This window comes from Grus americana, chromosome 16, assembly GCF_028858705.1.
Source record: "Grus americana isolate bGruAme1 chromosome 16, bGruAme1.mat, whole genome shotgun sequence".
In the NCBI taxonomy this organism is placed as follows: Eukaryota; Metazoa; Chordata; class Aves; order Gruiformes; family Gruidae; genus Grus; species Grus americana.
The window spans coordinates 9419450-9435791 of NC_072867.1; the positions used below are offsets into that span (position 1 = coordinate 9419450).

The following is a 16342-nucleotide window of genomic DNA, read 5'->3' on the forward strand; positions in this document are numbered from 1 at the left end:
CCCATCTCCGCCCAAATGGTTTCATTTAAGCAGGGTTGAACCTTAGCTTAAAACCAGTTTCTCAACCAATTTAAGTTCTAGATCAGTAAGAAGAGATCTTGAGGAGGCACTCGCTGCAGATGCTCAAGCAAGTGCATGTTTCCAGTTTGCATGTTTGTTTAAGTAAGCGACAAAGATGGGGGGACCAAAAGCAATTCCCTTCACTAGAATTCTCAAGTGCAACCAACTAGAAAATCTCCCGCCCGCTAGTGAGGAGGGAGTCGGACTTTCTCAAAGACTGAAAGGCGGCTCTGCTCAATGCCTGGCAGTATGTACAAAGCACCAAGTGTGAAATCCTGACCCCACTGCAGTCAGCGGCAAAATTCCCATAGATTTCCTCAGGGTCAGGATGTTCAAACCTGTTCAGACAATTCATAAACCACCATTTCAAGGACACACCTTTGCAAGAGATTCCCAAGGGCCTTTTGAGTTTTGACTTAAATGCTTGGATTATTTTTACAATTCCAGTTACGGGTTCTTTGTTCGCAGGGAGTTAAGCAATACAAAGAACACAGCGAGAGAACAATGGAGGTATTACCATACATGATTTGTCTTTAAAAAAATTCTCTTTCTTTTCATGAAGTTATAGATCCAATTTCAGTCTTTATTATCGCTTTGCCATGTGAGAAAGTGGTTCTTAATTTTAATAAAGGAAGGGAGCTTCATATTTCAACAAGAGCTAAAATGCTTCCTGCGATACAGGAGGTGGAAAGCTCTTTTGCTAACAGCGACCGCAGGCCAGATTCAGGGAAGGAAAGGGAAATAATCCGTCCACACTGAGTAAATACATCTTGTCTAGGACATACCTAATGGTGGGCAGTAGCCCAAAGACATCTTGTCCGATGAGATCATTTCTGCCCCCTCCATTTTAAGGGAAATTAAGAGCTTGCTCTGCAGCGCACATATTAACTTTTCACTTATCACCAAACGCAGGGTCCAAACAAGTGCGTATCCTACTGCAGTCTATGGTGCACCACTGGCCTAATAAAAATCTTTCCACCACGTTAACCCATCTGGAGAAAGAACCATATAACGTAGCTTCAGAACCTTTCGCTAGGATTTCAAAGTAATTTTCTCCCTCAAGTCTACTTTGCCCTTAACAAGGAGTCTGTGGTATATTTAAGGAAGTTCTCTTCTGAAGCTTAACTGTATTCTATTTTATATGAAGAATGACAAATTTAACCCAATTCACAAAACAAAAGTAAATAACTGTCCCCAATTCACACAGGCTTGTGCAATTTACCTTTGAAAAAATAGTATTAGAGGCCCACCACTCCCATTTCATGCTACTATATACATTTTAAAATGGAAATGCTTGTTTGTGTTTGGTCAGCCGAAGCTTTGGATCTATTCCAGTTTGAAATGCCTTTTCCCCCTGAAGATGACCAATAGACCTATTATTTTACAGCCTTTCCCATTAGACCCTGTTTACACTAGCGCTGGAGCAATAATAGCAAAATCCATCTTTAAACATGGCTCTCACTGGCAAGAACTAAACATAGTTTTGTAAAATTATTTTTAATATTGTTCCATTTCTGTCTGTTCTGGCAAAGGAAATGAAGTTAGTTGTAACCCGAGTACCAAGAATCTGGTTTAAAACATGGCCCATGTGGGAAGCGAGACACAGATTCGATGCAACAACATACATCAAGTAGCCAATTTGCTTTTATGCAGTGCAGCGTTTGGTGCACCTCTGCAGGAGCAGCAGCCCTGCAGCAGAGGCGGGGGCAGAGCGGTGAAGCCCCTCACCTGCTGTCGGGGCCCATTTCTTCCATATGAACAAAAAGCAAAAATGAGAGAAAGCAGTTTGCACCCCACAGCTCTCCAATATTTCTACTTTTTTTAAAGGCTGAAAAACGTCAAGTTTTATGGAGTGAAACATCAACTCCTCTGGTCAAGAAATCAACGGGCTCCTTTCAGCCATGTGCGATCTCTTCTTTTACTCCTCAAACTCAGCACGTAGGATACAACAAAACTGAAGGAAATAGCGAGGCCTTTGCAAAAGACCTAACTTAGGCTGCAGCTACACGGTCATCCACACAAGCAGGACTAGGTACAGTGCTAACATTCTCATTTTCCACTGGGAAAACCTCAGGCACAGGCAGGGGAGGTGTCTTGCACAGCCAGGCTGTGCCAGAGAGCAGCACACAGCACAGGTCCCCTGCCCTGGATGCCCCAGCCGCTGGGGCGTGTTACCTGGGCATGTTACAGAGCTGCCGAGGGACAATACGCTATTCACTGCATGTGTTATTGTTACTCATTCTATACTCTGAATCTCAGTATAAGGAAGAAAGTAACCCTAAGACACTGGGAGCCACGTATGGAAGACATTTCTACTGAAATAGCAGTAGCAAGAAAAGCAGCAAGACAGCTCCTGACGAATTCCAAGCCAGATCCAAAGAGAGAAATGCAGAAATGAAAGCAGTAGAAGCAAGTAGCATTTATATTTTCCGACTCTCTTGCATACAATTCCCAGCAAAGGGGTTTAGTGGCGATGAACAAGGCTGCAAGATACAGAAACAAGATACAGTGATTTTATGATTCTTTTCAGGTAGCTGAGTATGAAATCCCTGCCCTTCTCTCTCCTCGTGCCATTCATCTTTCGCAGGTGATGGAAAGCCACTCTCCCAGCGGGTGGTCCTGCTCTCGCAGACCTTAATGCTTAATTGCCACAAATGAATTCCAACCTTGATGCTCAGGCTGCTGCTACCCTGTCCCCCTTTCCACCCCTTTCTCTTTACACTGATCACAGCCCAGGATCCTCTCATGTAACTAAATCAATCTTCGGACACATCACCTAGGAAAAACAAAGAGGCAGCACCAGATGCTGCTCGCTGCAGCCAGAACGATGAGTTGACGTTACGCAAGAAGACCAGCCTAAAAAAAGAGTCAACTCTGTGTCTCTGTGCGTGTGTGCACGTGTGCACACACACATGCCTCCTATTTTATTTTTCTGTTCAACTGGAATTAATCAGGAACGATAAACACTGTTTGTCTCCTGAAAGCAGCGGTGGGGGGATGAAATATGCCTCTTAAGCTTATCAGCTTCAGCGCCACTGAAGAAAAAGCTGGCTTCTAAGCCCAGGGATAATGGGCTGTCCTTTCAGGAAGGTATCAGAGGTCTCAGGAGAGGGAGACAGCACAATGGTGTGACCTTCAGCTAATAAAGCCCACCCTAGAGTCCAAAGAAGCTTGGGGAATATTGACAAAAGTTCATATTTACAACAGCCTGGACTCTTTCCAGATACCATTACCAGTTTAGAGAGCTGCAGCCTCGGTACGTACACTCACACAGGCTTTTATTCTGCCTCCTCCTTTCTTTCTTTGTTCCCATGCTGGCAAAAAAAATTAGTCAGAAAACGGCAATTCTTCTGCTAACAAGGCCCCACCAGCATCTTTTTTAACGAAGAGAGTTATTTAAAATTTCAATTTCAACCTCAGCACTATCCTCTACTTGAAGGAGATTCAAGGCCTCTTGCAAGGATTCTCAGTGCGTCATCATGCTCATCAGGAGGAAAGCATATGTGTTTTTGTGGAAAATCTGCTGATGTATTTATAATTCTTTAAACAAAAAGGCAGCCAACATATTGTAAAATGAGAAGTTGTTTTTTGGTTGTTGGGGTTTTTTGGGTTTTTTTTTTTTTTTTAAAATAGGCACTGGCAATCAACACAGCCCCAGTCAGAAATACAAAACCAAAGCTTTTTCAGGCAGAAACTGATCTCCCTGCCCCCATCCCCAGTCTGAGTTGTGGTTAACAAAATGACATTTAGCCCATAACTAGAGTGCATAGGCATGACTAGAATACAAATAATAAATAACACTTTAAAAACTGTTCATACCATGAAAAAAAGCCAATTTCAAAACATAAAACCTGTTTGAAGCAAAAGTTTCATTCTTCTGCCTCCTAAAGTAGTTACAGAGGAAATATATAAAAATAAAGGTTCGGAGGAAATCTGTTTTCAAGGGTAATTTCACTGAAATCAATATTAAATCTCAAAACATTTAATGGAAATAACATCTTCAGTGACAGAACCATTTTGACCGCACTTTTTCATCCAGCCATGCCAGTCTGCCATTTTTACTTATCTGCCTCATAATTCATCTTTGCCATCCTGAAACTAATCTTGCTGGGTTAAAAGGGATCCAAAAACTGAAATAGGTTAGAACTTCTCCCAATAACATCTTCTGAAAGGTGCCTCTGTATCTTGGCGGTCTCTTTTACCACGCTGGTATTTAACAGGCAGGAAGAAGGCTGAACCTTCTAAAAAGACCACAAATTTCTTGCTTTTGCAGCCTTTGCTTTCCAGCAAAGAACCCATTTCCACCAGCAGTTACAGTTACATCAGCTACACAGGCTCACAAGTAGTTTTCCAATTTCCTAGAATTTTGGCCCAAGCATGCATTTTCTCTCTTCTCCTTATCCCATCCAGCCATATTCACTGTCAAGAGAGTTCAGGTGATTGATTACAGCCCGCCTGAATTCGAAGTAGTCAAATTAGACATTAATGTTGTGCTTAATGCGCTCACACAAACAAGGTCATCGGTTGCATCAAGACTAATAGGGGATGACACACACTGGGACTGCATGACCCAGGGGACTGGTAACAAGATGAAGAGTCCTCAGTTTATGGCCACTATTTCAAAATCAAGCCTGATCCTACAGACACCCTATCCCTGTAACGACTGCTCAGCAACCCGCCTGAGATCCAGGCACAGCAACCCAGGGTAGGAGCACTTGGTCCTCCATAACCTCAGGACAGAGGCACTGCTATTGTCTTGGCTGCAGCCACATTTTGATCACTGTCAAGATTAACTACCCTCCGTCCTTGTTCCCAAACGTTGCTCCAAATTACATTCATCCTCCCTCTAGAGGTGAGCTAACAAAATCAATAAGCAGTACTGAATTTAGGAGGTGCTGTAAAATAGCAGGAAAGAAATATAGAGTCCTAGGAAGTCAATAGTGCCATCAGAAAGATTAAACCACGTTCATCTTGGAAAAATATCAACTAATTCATCTGTGGGGAAATAACACATAAGCATGATACTCCGCAAGAAAGAGAAAGCTGGAAAAGTATTGGGTTCCTCAGCAGGAACCTACAGCTCTGCTTGGAAAGCTAGAGCCGAGCAGGATGACATACCCATTGCCAGCCCACCTGAGGGCATGGGGACAGAGAGAAGACCGCTGACATAAAGTAAAACACAATTTTTCATAAATAAGAGAAGGAGCTACAAATGATAACATGAAATACTCTGAACTGGTTTCCAAGACCACCTCTCTATGCACTGTTTCAAGGATGTGAGGTTATGTCTCCTGGCTGCCACCACGGCCCTAGCTAAGTGCTTTTCACCACCTAACCTTTAAACCAGAATTGTTTTATTTATAACAGTGAGTTCCTATTGAGAAGCTCCAGCAACAACTGTGTCTGGTTGTAATTTTATACCTCTTTTCCATGGCAAAACCCCCTGGCTCTCAGGAAACCACGGGGTATTAACTGTATCCCAGAGAAACAAGCAGATCCAGGACACGTCTTCTGCCGTGCTGGATGGGCAACTGCTCCGAACTGCTGCCCTCTTCACTTCCAAACCCCGAACACTCAGAAAGTCTGCTTTTAGGATATGATTTTAATAATGAATATTAGAAAAAAAAGACTGAAAAAACAAGTTCCATCCTGAGAAGGTTTGAATAATCCCACCTGTGACTGTCTTGGGCGTGCTCTCCTGTACTTTGCCTTTGAGCATTAAAATGAGAAACCTAAATGCTGCATGACATGGCGCAAGTTTTTGTCTTCCTTGAGCCAAGAGCTAAAAAAACCCCCAAAACAGGGCTTGAAATTGCAAAGAATTAAGACTTAATATCAGCCAAGACGGCGACCGGATCTCAGAGGCCTGTTTCCCTCTGAATTTCTCCTTGCTGCCGTGATGTGCTCACACTGAAAATTTTCCCTTGAGCAACTGCCTGACTAAAATACAGCACACCCTTACCATAAAGCCCTTTGTTAAAACATCTTTGCCATAAAGCTGCAAAACCTTGGCTCCCAAGTACATTAAATCCTTATAAACCTGCCTTCATTTTAACCGTGCAGTATTTCAAGACACAAAGCGCTTCTTCCGAGAGATAGCACTTTAATGAGGAAAGGGGTAAAATATATAAACCAAACATCATTATAGCATAATTTCTAGGAGACAAGCATGCTGTTATAAAAAGAAGCCATGGCAATTGCATTTCACATGGCTTGAAGATTTAATACTTTTAAAGAGCCACTGCTACTTTCAGCCATTGGTGGTGTTTTGTTTTGAACATAACAGAAAGCAACCAGAATTATGGGTCCACTGTCAGCTATATATTTTATATTCTGTAAATTGTTGCAAATGGTGGATTCAAGTCTACTGCAAGCTCGCAAAATGTAACGTGGATTGAACAGCAAGGGATTGGCTACAAGTTGCTGTATATACTTTTACCTTTAAACCTCTGCATTCTTAAAGGTTGCTGCTTTAAACATAACGATGTAGCATGGACATGGTAAATTATCCAAACCAGATCCTATTCATACCGCATTGAAAGTGCTTATAATGATACAGCTTGTTCACATGTTAAACAAAGTCAAAGAAACCCACCAAAAACCATGCTGCAAGAAAAATCTAGGGTACTGTCAGACCAGTGAAGATGATGGATATAATGCCATTTAATACCACCTGTCAGAGAAGCCAGGGTAACTGGCACATCAAAGGGGCTGCAACTGGTTTCCAAAAATGAGAATACTCCATTTTTTAAAAACCTGAAACTCAGTTGCTTTCTACAAAATGTCAAATGGAACAAATCTCCCCAGCCAACTAGAAAAATGTTACTGGAAAAAACTGTTCTCCCAAAGAACAGACTATCTATCTATCTATCAAAGGAGCATCTTGAATTACATTGGTCTGGAAGACTTTTAAACTTAATCTAATAAAAAAGCCGTTATTGATTACAGTTCTTCCACATTAGTCTTCCAGTTGGAACTTCTGAAATGAAAGCTTAGCAATGATTAGGTATTTACTACTATCAGTAGAGAAAAATAGTGAAAAAAGATGAGCATAAAGGTCACCAGAGAGACAACATAATTTTTTTTTTTTGAGAGGAGGGAAACAGAACAAACAAAAAAACCCCCAACCCCCCCCAAATAACCCCACCCCAAACCCAACAACAGCAGGGAGAATGCACTTCACAGCAGCTTTGACTTGAAGCACATAAAACACTGATTGATGGATACTGAAAGTGAAGACACCAGTGGAAAATTAAACCCAACCAAGCACCAAAATTGGGACAGGTTTGGGGTTTTTTTGTGTGTTTCTTGGTACTACTTTAGAAAATTATGCAAGAGGGGTCAGAATATCAGCAAATGATCATTTTAGCTACTGTCACAGATCTGGGTCAACAGCAGAGCAAAAAGCTGACATGTAACTGATGCCTATAGCCTGGTTAGGATAAGCGTTTCCTCTTCTCTCTTTGCTGTAGCTCATAATGAATGAAATTCTGTACTGAAGGGTGCTTGTTCTCCCTGATTACCAGAAGGTTCAACACTCACTACGTGGCTATGGTGATGCAGTAGCACTTCTGATTGCAGTTCTCAGAAGAGGACATCTGAAGAGAACATAATACACCAGCCCTTTTTCTAAATACAAAATCAACAACCTTGGCTTTGGGTCCTGTTTCTGAGATGCTTTTACAATTGTCATTTCTCCTGATGTGACTCTTCTTTCCATGCTTATAGTAAAAGGGTAACAGGTTCCTCCCTCACCATCATCACTCCCTTGTAAGTCACAAGAGACTTTTCCAGCTCTTATCAACTTTGCCACAGGACAAGACAACAGGCTGGACAAGCCTGAGTCAGCGTGTCAGTGCACAAATTATCACAGGATGTCTGGCATTAAGGTAACCCAGCCTAGCACGTGCCTTCCCCTAACTCAACTTTAATATTTTTCTGCTTGGCTGTGCAACTAAACCTCAAGGAAGAAGATAACTGCAAGCAAGTGCACATGCTGCTTTTGTTTTACAACCTTCCCACTTCCTCCCTTAATAACAGAGAGTTTGGGGTGCTAGAAATGAGAAGTCTTATCACAAATGTGTAATGAGACCCTGAGCTAACAGGTTAGCTGACGTGGAACTGTTAACAGTGAATTGGCTTGGAGACAGTGGGGAAAAAAAAAGAAAAGAAAAGAAAAAAAAAGGGAGACAGAGTGAGAGAGACAGAGACAGCAACCAATTCAGCTGCAAGAAATCAAGCTAAATCAGTCCCAAGTGCCCATGTTGGAGAGACTTGATCTCATACCTTGCTTGTTATCAAGGCACTCCTGATACGAGTCAGCTCCTGTTCCGTTGCGGTCTACAGACAAAACAAAAAGTTTCATTCATATCAAACATAAATATTAGAAACTTCTCAAATGGCAGCCTTGCTGGAGCAACATGTTACGTGCAAATAGCGCTAGTTCTTTAGGAGGCCACGCTGGTTTGCTGACATAAACTGTGACTTGTTATGAACAAGCTGCAATAAACTGACACCAACCCGCTATGATACACTTATTTTTGTCCTGGGCAGTAGGTGCAGGGTGCTTTCCTCCCAGCCCTAGCCATCTGTCTCCACGCTGGTGAGGGCACAGGCGAAGGGATTACAGCTGCAGCTGCTCTGAATAAGTTCCTTAAGCACGTGGAAGATGGAATACTTGGAGTTAAATCTATCATTACGCTGTCCACTGTGGGGCTTATGAAACCACTGGTTCAAACCAGCAGATCCTGAACTACGATCTGGAATAGACTTCTCTGTGGCTCATGGTTTTTGGCTGCTACGTTGTGTTAAAGACAACTGAAAATACAAGAACATACTTTCCAAATATTACTCTTCTATGGAAGCAATGTTGCTGCAGTCACCACTAGGGTTATCTGATCCAGCAGCAGGAGAGGAGCTGGTCTGTGCCATGAAAATGGGGGAGAAGCTGAGATTCCTGTACTCGTGTGTGCTCCACACAAGGAAGAAGCCAGACAGCTCCCAAACACAGGTGTGGTCGCACAAGTGGCATTTCACAGCCAGCATGGATATCACCTAACAAACCCCTTCATCTGCATTAGAGGTTCAACTAGATCTCATCGGCTGTGTGTAAAAATGGTTTAAACTGTAGGTTAGCAGAATCAGGTTACAACATGGCTTAGACCTCAACAGCAAACCAAAGAATGTTCCAGCGTGGCTTCTCCTCCTGCTTTGCAATCCAGTTCAACCACCAAAAGTCTGGATGGTCCTTGAGAAAAAAATATTAAATACATCTGTAAACCCTGGATAAACTAATGCTCTTTCAGCAGCTTACATGCACCTTACGTATCATGCCAAGTGTGAGAGCAACACAGCTGAGCCCGTGTGATAGGTGTTTGCACACACTAAGTGTCCTCAGAAAGTGAACGTTCTGTACATCACAGATAAAAGAATGCTAAAATCAGTCCTGCTGTATAACTAGCAAACCACTCGATCAGGTCACCCACAGCATGGTACTCCCACCATACCAACCCCGGCTGCACTGGAGACAGGTCCTCTGCTAGGTGAGTTTTATCCATACAGTGATCATGGCTAATAAAAAAGCCACCACTGTGGGCCTTGGAGTTAGCACCCCGTTAGGCTGAACGGGGCAGACAAGCTATCCACTCCAGTAACAGTATTTCAGTCTCACCGCCAAGAGAACCAGCACAATAGCAATGGATTAATTTCTTTGTAAAGCTGCTCTTCAGGGCCAAAAGATTAGAGATGTTGTTCACAAGAGAAAAGAGACACTACAGAGAACACCTCCTGCCCAGGCACCTGCAAACAACTCTATTTCTGCACCTCCACAAGCTGCCCAGCCCCTGAATACGATGGCTTTCTGGCATCTCTCACGCGTGGCAAATGCATTCCCACACAAACTGCCCTTCCACTTTTGCTCAACCAACAGCTGGTGATGGCTCCTTGGACGTACGAAGAGATCCAGATCAGAGTTAAAAGGCTTCACATTCAGCAACAGTATTTAATGCACAAAGAAGCAAAAATTAAAGTTGCCCCACCGTTTGTGTTGTGTAAATCCCAGATAATAGATCTTCTCCCTAATCCTAATGAGGCCTTCCTATTAAAATCTTTATTAGCTTTCAGCTCTGCAGATTGCCCAAAGGCTCATCAGTTTCCCTATCTCTCAGTACCAAGATCTGCTTTAACTTTTACAAATAGCTCTAAGATATTTCTCAGCTTATCAGCATTGCCAAGCAGCCTGTCTTATCATTACTATTGCAGATAAAATAAATGAGCTCAGGATGATATGAATAATGGCATTTTCTGTAGGCTGGTTTCCCATTACATTTTCAACAGATTGTAGATTTAAACTTCAGCACAAAAGAAAAAAATAAAAAAGAAGCGGAGGGGGAAAGGTGGTGGGGTTTTTTTTCCTTTCCCATTTACCTTCCCTATCTTAAGAGCGTAGGCTACATTTCTAAGCTCACCTGATGCGAGCTAGTAATTAATTTTGAAAGGGAGCAGAAACACCTCAGCTCTGCTTTCTCTGAAGACCAAAAGCACCGTTACTTCTGGGATGTTTTTTCAGCTGCATTTGTTGGAGAAGCAAGAAAGAGCTAAATTGCACTCTGCCTAATGAAGCCATCTTCATTAGTTTGCTCCTTTTCCTAGCAGACTAGGAATACCAGTCAGATTGGGAATTGAAATCATGAAAAGCAACAGAACTGCATTTGAATTAAAAGACTAGGCTACAAAGGTCTCCGACGTCTGCTCCGGGCTGATTAGCACAAGGCGCGTGTGGCACCGTTGTGGCACAGAGCGAATTTTACAGCACACGTTGGCGGATAAAGGCAAAGCGTTCGTGGGAGACAAGGAAGCTGAAAGACTAACACGTCTCTCCGTTTTCGTGACAGCGAGCAGGGAGGTCATGTTCTGGCAACCATTTTCTGCCTGGTCCCTGCAGCAATCACTACGGGGTTAAACGCTTTTCCGTTCCCCAAATTCCTAGCCCTGTCACTATATCAAGGTTATCTATTATTGGCAGTGACAGGTGAAAATTAATCTCCTAATTATTTCTTGCTGCGTAATCTGCACTGAAGAAGTAACATAAAAGGATTACAGTACACCCTCTACGGAAGGCTTTGCCAGAGAGCCAGTCATCCAGGGAGATAGAAGGTATGTGGTAAAGAGATATTTATGATGGATTTCCAACCATTTTGAAGGCAGACTATACCATAACTTTATAACCTACAGCTTTGGAGTAAGAATCTACTTGCTGGTATCTTAATAGCCTGAACACTTTTTATTGTTGATTATTCCATGGAAAAAAACCCCAAGATTTATACCCATTATGTCCCTGATTCTCCTTTGGTATAGCAGTTACTGCAGAAACAGCATCCACGTACAGATGTTTTTTACCCCCCACAGAAACATTATGGCAAACAACGTACCCAGCTTGCTTTAACTCAACATTAAAAATCTTCCACGGCAATTTAACGGTAACATTTTTTCCACAAGAACATAAGCTAGGCAGAGTACTTTCATAATTAAAAATATTTTTTTTAAAAAAAATCCCATTTTGTAAGCAAGCTAGAAATATCTTTGGTAACAACATAAACAGCCACCTTGAAATGCTGTCTTCATGTAAACTCTAACTCTTCTCCTACCACCCACCAGCAAGTAAGGTTTATTTTTATAGTATTGAAGCATACACATTTTATTTATCTTTAACCCCTTCCATGCAGCCATATAAGGTACAAATGGGATGTCTCGGAGAACGTATTTTTCTATATCCATGTCAACAGCACCATCCTAGTTTAAGTTTGCAGACAGGCTGCGATTCTTACCATTTAAAGTGACATTAGCTACCTTGAGAGACGTTCCTCTGCTAAACCACGCCTGTGAGATGGTTAGTATAAAATTCTGGCAGGGCAATGGGACAGGGCAGCGAGGAAGATTACCACCCAGGCGTCACCATCTGCAATCAAGCCCTTCCAGCAGTATCAGGCACCTGTATTTTCAGTTTCCTTGACAGTGACCCTTTCTACAAGGTGCAGAAACATCACCAATTCCTTTATGCAAACTCGCAGTGCTTAAATCCAGCACCATTTTCCACCTTTGTGGAAAGCCAAGCCCTGCCTCAAACTCTGCAAACCACAGACTGGTCAGCAGCGAGCGGCCACCACTCCGGTTTGCATTTCCAACGATCAGGATCTCTCAGCTGAGTCAACGTTAGGTGAATCAGAACAGAGACCCGACGCTAAACCGAGACACAAACTAAAACCGTCAAGACGACGCTAAAATTGGGACCGTCCTAGGAAACCCAGCCACACCTCAACAAGTGCAATGTGCGGCGGCAGCCACAAGGTGGCACACAAAATACTGCGAAATATTATCAATGAAACGCTGAAAGCGGGGCCTGGACTTCAAAACAGCCATTGCACCTTTAACTTCCTAAAAATAGTGATAGCTGTGCAAACCTGCCTCGATTACCAGAGCCACCATCAGGGGTCACTGCACCACCTCGGCTGCTGGAATCCACGTAAAGGCGATTTTCAGAGAAAACCCGCAAAGCTGGAACAGATTTGGAACTCAAGGGACAAAAGCTGGGCAAGCCATTTGAAAAATTACTAGAATCACCAGCACTTCGATTTTAACTGAGCAACTCCAATTAGACAAATTCCCCAGCAGTGACAGAGGTGTTACGATTGTTCACCTTCTTCCTCTGTTGGTTTTAACACCTCTGAGCCCGTGCGCGGGCAGGCGCTGCCGGCCAGCTCGGTGTTCGGCTCCTGAAGGCTAACTGCTGGCTCCGGACTGCAGGCATGAAAAATGCTGAAGGGCAGGTGTGTGGAAATGAATTATTTTCCTCTTTAAGGCAACTGCTACTAAAAGTGCAAGGCTGTATTTAAGTCATTTTTTAACAAGTGCTTTCTTCTCCATCTGAAAGTCAGCTCTGAGGCAATCCTTAGGATATTACGAGGACTCTGAAAACACGTATCTAGCTACCAAGTTTTAATGAATGCACAACATCACGTATACGCATTTCTATATAATTCATTTTCACCAGCATGAGGATAAGGTCATTCATGTTTACACCATTAAGGCTAGAGATCTTCTCTTCCTTAGGACATAAACAGAAATAATTTAATGAAGCCTAGAACAGAACATAAGCCCTTAATGGTTTACCCTTGGCATTAAATAAGTAAGGAAATTATTCACTAGCATCTCTCGTTTTGCGGACATTTTAATCTTACGGTTACCTAATCTCTTACATAGTAGTTATGAGAACAAAAGAAATGTGTATAAAGGAAAAGCACCCACCTACTAACGTATCAGTACTACTTTTAACAAGCCTATTTTTCAGTAATATGCTTTGCTTATGGAAATCTGAAGAACAAATTCCTATCCATAGGCATTTTCCCCAAATGCTCCATCACCAGCCTCATTATGCAATACAGAAATTCTCCCAAGGGATATTATGTAATAGCAATCCCTCCTTCCTCTCCCTAAGGAGTATATTTCTCATTACATCTCCTAGTAATTGATCAGTCTAGGAAATGATTTCTGGTAAAACCATATGTTTCTTTACCTAGTTCAGAATTCCCATCTTTATTCAGAAGGATAAAAGACTGCAAGAAACCCTAACATTTCCATTTCTGATGCAGAATGCCAACCTTTGCTCAAACATGCTATTAAGCAAGGAGCAACACATTCTTGTACCTGCCTGACTTCAGACCTTGTAAATTCATAAGTCATTGCAGCTAACCAGCTTACATTTCCTATTCCGATGATACAAATAATTTTACTTGACTGAATCTTCTGTCATGACTTTAAAAAGACTGCTTCACATTCAAATATACCCAGACTCCACAACCCCTAGCTATCAAGGGTCACTCGACACAAGGATGCTGGGAGCCAAGGGGGAAAAAAAAAAAAAAAAAAAGAAAAATATTTAAGGCAGAAAATGACACACACATCTGTGCTTTCCAAAAGTATGGTACAGCACAGACAGGCTCACTGGAGAATGCAGCCCTTCTCATTGCCACTTTTGTCAACATATCACTGTTAAACATCTTAACAGCTCTTAGTTTAAAAAGCAACAACAGCACAGGTTTGCACTCCTTACTGAAAGTTAACACTTCAAGTCGCTACATTCTTGCAAAATCAGAGTAAAATAAATATCAACTACTGCTAAATGTCTGTAATTTATCTCTGGAATTGGAAACATACTCCAATCCCATTTTTGACTTAAAAATAACAGAGCTACTCGTGACACTGCTATTCGATTTAGCCAGCACAGGCCACAAGGTCCAACAGATGACTGCATGTCCCGATAGAATAACACCGGGATATATTTTGCTCCTTCGTTTGTTTATGAGAACAGACTGCCCCTCTCTGATAAACAAGGCTTAAGGTTTCACTCAGAATAACCCACCTTCCAAATAAAATTTAAAAAATAATAATAATAAAAATCACTCTGTACTAGCAAAAACTCAGTATCCAACTAAATAAAATACTGCCTTCCTTGTTTCACAGCATTAATTACCTCTGGAAAATAAAATCAGGCAGCCCAAGCTAGTGCCTCTTGGCTTTAGCACAGGGCAGTTTGAGGGAACTGTTGTCAGCAAAGAGGAAAATGCTTGAAGAGAGCATTAGAAGTCTGCCACTTGTAGGAAGTTAATGTTGTGGGTATAAATCAAGCAGCTCGTCCTTGTAAGTCCGTACGTGGAGAAAATCGGATTTATACATAAACATAAACCTCTGAAGTAAATTCTGATCAGGGACAACCAGAGATTTAACTCTCTGGGAAGAAGAATGGGAACACTATATTCCTGTAATACCTTAGCAGCCTTTTCCAGTTGAACAAGGCTTTCTTTCAAGAATTGATAACGAAGTAAATAATTCTAGTTTCTATGGCACTGGGGAGACCGGTTAAGGACGATCTCCAGGACCCAAAGCAATCATTCAGAACAGTAACTTACATAACAAGAAATTATCTTTGTTACAAAATTAGGTTAAAAGGACCTCGGATACAGTAACGTTACAAAAAATCAGGACATGTCTTGAGAAGATTAGCTAGCAAGCAGCCTCCTGAGATAAATGCGCAACTTCAAGAAGATTTTACAAGCCTAAAAAACAGTTTAAATTCCAGAGAACTGTACAAGCCTTTGCCATTTAAAAAGGTCCCTCTTTCCTTCCCTCTGCCCTCGCCTTATTCCCGAGCTCTTTTCCCAACACATCTTTAGTTAACCAGTGACCTGGAAATCTTATTTCGCCTCCCCCCTCGCCTTTCAAATTTGTCACTTTTAAACACACAAGGTTTAATTTCTTAATTGGATTAAATTTTTCTTTCACGCTAAGCAGAGGGGACACAGCAGCAGACGCGGGGACAAGAACAACGCCCGGGCAGCCACCCGTGCCCCGTGTTTCGGCGTGGCCAGCGCAATCTGCCGGGCTCGGGGAGGCGGCCGGGTTATTTCTCCGGCCAAAGGACACACGGGGGGGGAAAAAAAAATCCATAAAGACCATTTAAAAACTTGTTATTCTTTGTGAGTACAGGGGCTCTGGCCTGCACCGAAGGGGTTAACCGCCGGCTACAGATTTTTAAGTTTGTTACCGTTTTTAATAGCCAGCAATTTCAGGCAAACACCGTCCTCATCCGGCAGCCTGCTACAACACCCAGCCAAGGAAACACCCCGACAGAGCCGATTCGCGATATTCTGCTGAAGGGGACCATTGACGCCCCTACAAAGCCGGTCTGCGGATGGCTGCCGGGTCGCGTCGCCACGGTCACCCGTGGGTGGGAGCAGCCCGGGTCCACCCGGGCTCACCAGCGCAGCCCCCCCCGGCCTGGCTCTCTCCTTGCCCGATGAAGGCAGCGATTCAACATTTTTTTCTTTCCCCCCTCCTGGAAGCGAGGGGCGAGGGGGTGGGAAGAGGGATGCGGTCGCACTGGAGGAATGTGCGAAATGGGGTGAAAAAAAGCAGCTTGAGAGCGCATCGCATCCCCGCAGCTCCTCGCTGCTACATCTCTTTTTTAAATTTTATTTAAACACACCCAGTCTCCCCCCCCGAAAAAAACCTTCTCCATAAATCCGTAGGGAGGGCTCCTCGGTTCGCCTGCGGCGATGGGTAACGACCGGTTTCTCCCTCTCCGCGTTCGCCCCGCTGCATCCCAACACCCCCTCGGAGCAAGGGGCACGAACCGCCCCCCGAAAAGCAAACGGGGCTGGGGGGGGCGGGGGAGGAGGACCGGCAGCGAGCAAACGGCGCGGCCGGAAAAATCAAACCACCTCGTCGA

General features: G+C 43.0%; 1 protein-coding gene across 23 annotated transcripts in view; it reads right to left on the bottom strand.

Annotated features, from left to right (window-relative positions):
* FBRSL1 (fibrosin like 1) overlaps nt 1–16342 on the bottom strand; it is a 549252-nt gene that overhangs the window by 91456 nt on the left and 441454 nt on the right. For 18 of the 23 annotated variants that reach the window (XM_054844220.1, XM_054844212.1, XM_054844222.1 and 15 more), the window contains one exon: nt 8347–8400. The exons of the other annotated variants lie outside the window; for them this stretch is intronic. In XM_054844220.1, coding sequence (XP_054700195.1) covers nt 8347–8400 — 54 coding nt within the window. The remainder of the gene's footprint in view (nt 1–8346; nt 8401–16342) is intronic. 23 annotated transcript variants of the gene reach the window in all.